At 36.1% G+C, this 8382-nt stretch overlaps 1 protein-coding gene across 2 annotated transcripts in view; it reads left to right on the forward strand.

Moving 5' to 3' along the window:
• The window catches only part of LOC106882480 (putative glutathione-specific gamma-glutamylcyclotransferase 2), a 64909-nt gene that overhangs the window by 38660 nt on the left and 17867 nt on the right, over positions 1-8382 (forward strand). Inside the window, exon 3 of one of the 2 annotated variants that reach the window (XM_089340006.1) lies at positions 1534-1563. The exons of the other annotated variant lie outside the window; for it this stretch is intronic. Within the exon in view, the coding sequence (XP_089196132.1) occupies positions 1534-1563 (30 nt within the window). The remainder of the gene's footprint in view (positions 1-1533; positions 1564-8382) is intronic. 2 annotated transcript variants of the gene reach the window in all.

Raw genomic sequence — 8382 nt, forward strand, 5'->3', positions numbered from 1 at the left:
TTTAACCCTTTTGTTACTGTATTTCTATTGAAATGCACCATCTTTGTGTTAGTTAATTTTGAAAATAATGAAAAATTTAGGCGTAGGAGTGGCTGTGTGGTAAGTAACTTGCTTACCAACCACATGGTTCCGGGTTCAGTCCCACTGCGTGGCATCTTGGGCAGGTGTCATCTACTATAGCCTCGGGCCGACCAAAGCCTTGTGAGTGGATATGGTAGATGGAAACTGAAAGAAGCCCGTTGTATATATATATATATATATATATATATATATATATATATATATATGTATGTGTGTGTGTGTTTGTGTGTCTGTGTTTGTCCCCCCAACATCGCTCGACAACCGATGCTGGCGTATTTATGTCCCCGTAACTTAGCGGTTCAGCAAAAGAGACCGATAGAATAAGTACTAGGCTTCCAAAGAATAAGTCCTGGGGTCGAGTTGCTCGACTAAAAGGCGGTGCTCCAGCATGGCCACATTCAAAAGACTGAAACAAGTAAAAGACTAAAGAGTAATTTACTTAAATAATAATCATTTTTAAGCTGGTATTTGGAGCATAAATTAAGATGAAATTGTTTTGGAAGGTTTTAATTTAGATCTTGCAAAAGCAGGAGGTTTGTATCATAGAACCAGAGAGAAACCTCAGACAGATTGATATTAAAAGGTTAGGGTCTTTGAATTTTAGATTTTGCTTTCACATCTGGAATTTCTTCTCTAAATCTCTTCTAGATTCTGCTATAAAACCTGCATCATCAACACAGATTTAAGTCACAGGGTCAGCCAGTCTTAAACTACTCTATTATGGCTTGGAGGAGTATAATAAACTGAATGAACACTAAGTGCTAACCTTAAAGGACAACTGCTACCTGCACAATGAATCCATCACTAAACCCCTTGCTAGCTCTTACCTTGTTGGCTGTACACCTATACATGGCCTGCTCAGCCGTTACAAGCCATTTCTCTACTCATGATGTTGGTTCTTCACTGACCTTTGACTGTTGGATATCTTGTGTGTTTCTTGAATTCATGCAGGTCTCTCAAGTTTTTTGGCAAAGTATTGAAAAACTGCTGGCATCTTCTTATGTTCGTCCTTTAAATCTTCCAAATGTCTTGCAGACTTTTATTCTCCCAGATATTGCAATCATTTGTAGCATATGAATTAAGGAGCTGCATTCTCTCTTCAAGAACCCAAGTTCAGCCATACTTTGCTCCAGGTGGGTTGGCACATATCCTATTGCTCCAATAATAATGAGTATGAAAATGAAAGTATATTTTGGGTACTGGGCTTGCAAACTCCTTATCGGTGGTCCATAGGCGTTTTCTTTGCCCTGTATTTTTGACCACATTGGTATCCAGAGAGCAGCTGATTTCCAGATCAGAGCATATCTTTTGTCTTGCAGCCCAACATAACAATATTTGGCACGTTGTGTTTTAACTTGGTGGTTGTTTTAATTTTTTTAGTTCCACCAATATTCCTTTGGTATCAATTTTATCAACTTTGTTGCTATTTTCTCTTTACTTATTCTATTCCAGACTGTTAACCATTTCATGCCTCATGGGAAGGTAATATATGGAAGACATTTTCTTGCTGTTGGCAATGATGCAGTTGATTTCTTTAGATTTAGTTTTGCACAGCCTACATTGGTTGTCTTTCAGTGTTTTCTGCCTTTTATTCCGCAGGTATTTGATGGGGATCTCTTGTTCTTAAATTGCATGGTGGTAGCCTTCAAAATAGGTTATCATAAATTTGTTGGTACTCCACAGCAAGCTTTTGATATGATTTGTTCCCACTATGGCTTGCATCATTCATTCATGCCTAGTACCCATACACTACTTTCTCAGTGAACTGGTCTTCTTTTTTTTATAATTTATTGTTCTGATAAATAGAATTTACCTCTGTGTGTATGTGTGCATGTGCATGCATGCATGTGCGCATGTATTCATGTGGAGGCACAAGCATATATGGGTTCAGAAGTGGACAGCATCGCACATATGGATGTTACTGCATGCTAAGCTTGATGAATGTTTTAAATATTATGACAGTACCTATGACAACTTGTAACTGTAATCTTCTGATTAGGTGTCTTCTTTCTGGTTTTGTAAATGCCTGCTTCTCACCATAGCTGCTGGGATAGTGAGTCACACAGTCAAGTACTCGATAATTATTGGTATCAATCTAAAACTATTCCCAAGATGGAGTACCTGCTGATTTCCCATCAGGTCAATGAAGATGTGCTCTTTTATCACTAACATTTAACCTTATCTTTTATCCTTTACTTGTTTCAGTCATTTGATTATGGCCATGCTGGAGCACTGCCTTGAAGGGCTCTTAGTAGAATGAATCTACCCTAGGATTTATTATTATTTTGTAAAGCCTGGTACTTATTCTGTCAGTCACTTTCACCAAACCATCAAGTTATGGGGAAGTAAAGACAACAACATTGGTTGCCAAGTGGTGGTGGAACACACACACACACACACGCACGTGCAGATGATGGGCTTCTTTCACAAGGCTTTGGTCAGTCTGAGGCTATCGTTGAAGACACTTGCCCAAGGTGCCACACTGTGGGACTGAACCTGGAACCACGTGGTTCAGAAACAAACTTCTTATCACACAACCATACCTGCACCTGTTGGGCAACTGACTGCATAGTTTCTTTTCTCTGTCCTAAATCATTGTCTGGTCTGTTGTGCTTGCATAATATCAGAGTCTTAACAGTGACATTTCACCAGTATAGGCACAGGAGTGGCTGTGTGGTAAGTAGCTTGCTTACCAACCACATGGTTCTGGTTCAGTCCCACTGCGTGGCACCTTGGGCGAGTGTCTTCTACTATAGCCTCGGGCCGACCAAAGCCTTGTGAGTGGATTTGATAGACGGAAACTGAAAGAAGCCTGTCATATATATGTATATATATATATATATATATATATGTATGTTTGTGTATAAGTTTGTGTGTCTGTGTTTGTCCCCCAACATCGCTTGACAACCGATGCTGGTGTGTTTACATCCCCGTAACTTAGTGGTTCGGCAAAAGAGACCGATAGAATAAGTACTAGGCTTACAAAAAATAAGTCCTGAGGTTGATTTCTTCGACTAAAATGTGGTGCTCTAGCTTGGCCACAGTCAAATGACTAATTCCACAAAGCCTGTGTCAATTGTTGCATCTATATGGTTTAACTACTGTTGTACGACAGGTATTTTGTTGTTAGTTCCTACTTCTGTATTGATGTACCCGAAGAGACCTAGAATGGGTTGAAACATGTGTTGTACTCAATAAAATCTATTACACATTCCATCTATTTTATTAATACTGTTACCCCAACCGCCACTACAAAGTTCCTGTAATAAATCTACAGATAACAGGTAATCAAAACTGTGCTGGTGCTTTACTCATCATCAACTTATACATTTTGTATAATTTCTCCATGATATATATATATATATATATATATATATATATATATATATATATATATATATATATATATATATATATAGTTGAAAAGTGGTTAAGAGTTCATACAAATCAAAAATGATAGTTAAAAAAGTGAATAAAGTTAGAAAGGGCACAAAAGTATATTTTAAAGAATGTTTAATATTTTTGTTAAAGTGAGTGATTTAAAATATAACAAGTTTTGATGTAGCCATCTTATCAAATATAAGAAATAATTTTTTTGGTATTCTGAGAGAAAAAGAAAATAAAACTTTGGGGTTTAACAATTTGTACCAAGAACTCAAACATGGGTACAAAATGTTAACTACCACAAAAAATTCTTTCTAATATTTGATAAGCTGGATACATCGAAACCAGTTATATTTTAAATCACTCACTTCAACAAAACTATTAAACATTCTCTAAAATAAACTTTTGTGCCTTTTCCAACTTTATTTACTTAGGACGCCACACTTAGTTGGCAAATATATGTTACAGTTCCGTACTGCGACTGTTTATATCACACTTAGAGATTTAATATAACATTCTCTTCTATGAGATCAGTGACAGTGAGTCGCTAGAAAAACATATAGTAATTTGTGAGTAGAATGATCTTCTATCACTAGCTGGTGATTAACACACACTGAGGACAGGTAACCACTCAGAAACTTGAGTCTGTGTATATCACGTAAGGCTAGAGATGGGAGTAATGACCTCCCCTCACAAATACTAATCGGACACAGAATGTGTGTCGTTAGCCAGCTGGCGGAGATGTCTTCCTGGGGCTACAAGCATCAGCAGCACTGTCCTGTATAGAATGCCACACTTGGTTGGCAAATATATGTTACAGATCCATACTGCTACTGTTTATATCTCACTCAGAGATTTAATATAACATTCTCTCTCTTCTATGAGACCAGCGACAGTGAGTCGCTAGAAAAATATATAGTAATTTGCGAGTGGAATGGGCTTCCATCACTAGCTGGTGATTAACACACACTGAGGACAGGTGACCACCCAGCAACTTGAGTCTGTGTATATCATGTAAGGCTAGAGATGGGAGTAATGACCTCCCCTCACAAATACTAATCGGACACAGAATGTGTATTGTTAGCCAGCTGGTGGAGATGTCTTCCTGGGGCTATAAGCATCAGTAACACTGTCCTGCATAGGATGCCACACTTGGTTGGCAAATATATATATATATATATATATATATATATATATATATATAAATGGAACAAAAATGCAATAGAGGACAATAAAACATTCAGACAGATAGATGATACACAGGCAGATAAAAGAAACAAGAAAAAGAAAAGGACAGGCAAAAAAGACAAGTCATTCGTGGCTTTCTTTCCTCAGTCAAGTATCAGAAGTCACAACTGTTTTTGGCAGTTACACTTGAGATTGTTTGATCTGGTTGCCCCCAAAAAGGTCTAAGCTAAAAGCATTAGACCCCTTTGTAAGAACGCTAGCGAATGTGTACAGCAATAAAGACAAAAACAGAGAACATGGTACACAAACAGACAAAAAACGGAAAACATGGTACACAATTACGAATAAAAATAACAATAGGTGTCTTTCGACTGAGAATGAATCCAGTTGAGCTGGCGTGTATGAAGGAACATAAGAGATGGGCATAAGAGGGGTTGGCGGTTGGCAGTCAGGCCAAGAAAGAAAGATCATGGCTGGCCAGACACTGATCACGTGGAAGGAGAGATGGGTAGGGGGCAGCGGGATGAAAGGATTAGAAAAAAATCAGAGACAAAGAGAAAGGTACAGGGGAGATAAACGAGTGGGAAATAGCGGGAGTTAAAGAAAGAGAGGGCCAAGAAATGTGAGAGAGAGGGGAACGAGAAAAAGAAAAAAGGAAGAAAGTAAGAGGGGGGACTAAAAGATAGAGTGAGAGTCGTACAAAATTTAGATACATACCTACTATAGGGTGAGCACAAGTGTGTACGTATGCCGCTATATGTATATATAAATATAAAAATGGAACAAAAATGCAATAGAGGACAATAAAATATTCAAACAGATAGATGATACACAGGCAGATAAGAAAAACAATTAGAAGGGCAGGCAAAAAAAGATGGTTCATTCATGGCCGCACCAATTACACTCTCATAGTGATTGGCGTTAGAAGCTGTAGAAACCATGCCAAATCAGATTGGACTCTGGTACAGCTTTCCACATTGTCAGCTCTGGTCAAACTGTCCAACCCATACCAGCATGGACAGGACATTAAATGATGATGATGATGAATGTATATATGTATATGTATATATTTTCATATATGTATGTGCATATATGATGGAACTAATAGACAAGCTTTATCTCCACAAGGTAGAGGGTGGCAATAAGGAAGTGAGGGATAGGGAAGGGAGGAGATGGAGAAAAAAGAAAGAAAGCTGACTCAACCATTACTGATTACCATAATATTAATAGAGAACGACTTTGAAGGATAATGGAATAAGGGTTATGGGGGCAAAGCTCTAAACTATGATTGAGAATCATTGCATAGGAATAAAAAGAAATTACTACAACTTAGCAGAGTTATAAGGGAAATTAAAAATTAAATGTAAGTAAATAATTAAAAGGTACTTAAAATTATAAGAAAAAGGGATGCATTAAGATATATCATCCCTCCCTATCCTTATTACTGCCCTCTGCTTTGTTGACTTGTGAAGATAAAGCTTGTGTATTGAGTCCATCACAAATGACGTTGATAATTTAGTAGGTTGACCTGACCTCAAATCATTTTCTTACCGATGAAAGTAAACAAACAAAGTTTGTTCTTTTTTAGAAGCGTTGAGATGTATTGTAAGATACAGAAATAAATTTATTTCTCAAACGCGTGATAATGCTATAAATAGCATGATCAGGATAAATTATCCATTTATTGCAGAAAAATACGTTACTGGCCAGCCATTTTCTTACCACTGGCCAGTAGACATTAAACAACTTCTTAATAGATAAACTTAAGACTAATGGAGCCACACCCTCCTCTCTTGTTAGAAGTAGAGATAATTGGGTCACTGAAGTTAATTATTCCTTCCCCCTCCTAAAAACCCTACTAACCTCTAAATCTCGCTGTTCTGATCAAATATACACTACTCTGGTAAATCTATTCTGTCAACTGAAATATTAGCAGAATCACTGTAAATGTTTTGCTTTGTGGATTTTAAACTGTTAAATCATTTTTAATGCCCTTTATTTGAAATTCATTAATTCAGCTGATGAAAACAGTTTCTTTACAATGATGTAATGTTTTCATTAATCAATTAAAGGAGTCATTAGAAATGGCCATAATGGATTGACACCTGTATCTCTATTGTTATTCATTTATATATATATCAGAAAAAGAGATGATAAAAGAATAAATGATTACCTTATGAACTTCATTAGACTGTTTCCACTATAAGATGTGGTGGACTCATAGTTAAGTGCCTAAGTAACACCTTACTGTCTTCTCAGTCTCAAATATATATATATATATATATATATATATATATATATATATATATATATATATATAGATATATATATATAAATATATATATATATATATATATATATATATATATATAGTCAATTTAAACATGAACAAACAAGCAAAAACACGAAGAAACAACGCGAGGACGTGGAATAAGTACAGTGTTATTGGACGCTCAGGAAAGGAAAGAAAAGAAAGAGGATTTAACGTTTCGATTGGAGATCTTCATCAGAAATATAGGAAAAGTCCAAAGAAGGGAAGACAGAGAAAGAAAATCGCCAACGATGCACACATGGTCACACATATATGTATATATGTATGTATGTACATGTACATATATACATACATATATACATACATATATACATACATGCATACATATGTCTGTTATTACCAAGTAATTTTCACAATAGAATGCTTTGGCAGACTTTCAGAATAGCACACCAATGTAAGGTGGATCTTCTCCGTTTTAATTGGGATCTTTCAAATTTTTTTTTTTTTACTACACCCTTTTTTTGAAAATTTATGAATCTACCCCTCTACCTACCTTCCAGACTGATTTTGTCCACTTTTCCTTTTTGCACTATGCACTTAAAAATAATAGGAAACACCTTTTTGTTTCAAGAAAAGAAATAAAAATTGTTTTATGAACTTACGATGAAAGTAAACAAACAAATAATTTATTCTCAAACACATGATAATGCTAATACAATAGCATGACCAGAATAAACTATCCATATACTGCAGATAAAAATTGTTACTGGCCAGCCATGAGATTAGAACTCACATCTCTCTGATTACATGTCAAGTGCTTTAACCTTTAAGCTAAACTGCCCAGCAACGAATTGTTCTGCAATTTTAGGATTTATGAGAGTTAGAGGTTGGGAAGCCAACCAACTAAGGGATAGTATCTATCCAATTATTCATACCCAAATGCTGGTTATTGTGTGGCAATCTCGCAATTGAGAGTCATATATGGGCGGGGGGTAAAAAGTGGTTTACCCTTAATTTATACAGCAAATAAGAGAAAATGGAGAGGACATACATCAGCTGATAGACATTCCAGTGTGCCTATTTATTCAAAAGTATTAGAAAGTATTAGAAGAGTACATACACATGTATTAACTATGTGTTACACACACATCTATCAATTAATATTACAGGAAAGAGTATAAGATCAGTTCCTTACAGCCGTTTCTGCGAAGAGGCAACAAAATCATCCATGCTATCTCCATCTCTTCGGTGTTCTGTAAGGATGGGCAGATAAAGTTTGGATGATGAGTGTGCCTCTAGTCTTCTTCAGAGGGTCTAACTGGTTATGAGGGTTAATACATATAATAAACGGTTAACAATAGGTACAGTGTATTTGTCATTATTGAAAAGGGCAGAAAAAGAATAGGAGCAAATATGAGGCTGTGAGAGAAGTGCAGCTTATTAAAATGAATTAGGTA

This window comes from Octopus bimaculoides, chromosome 23, assembly GCF_046866305.1.
Source record: "Octopus bimaculoides isolate indiv1 chromosome 23, ASM4686630v1, whole genome shotgun sequence".
Classification (NCBI taxonomy): domain Eukaryota; kingdom Metazoa; phylum Mollusca; class Cephalopoda; order Octopoda; family Octopodidae; genus Octopus; species Octopus bimaculoides.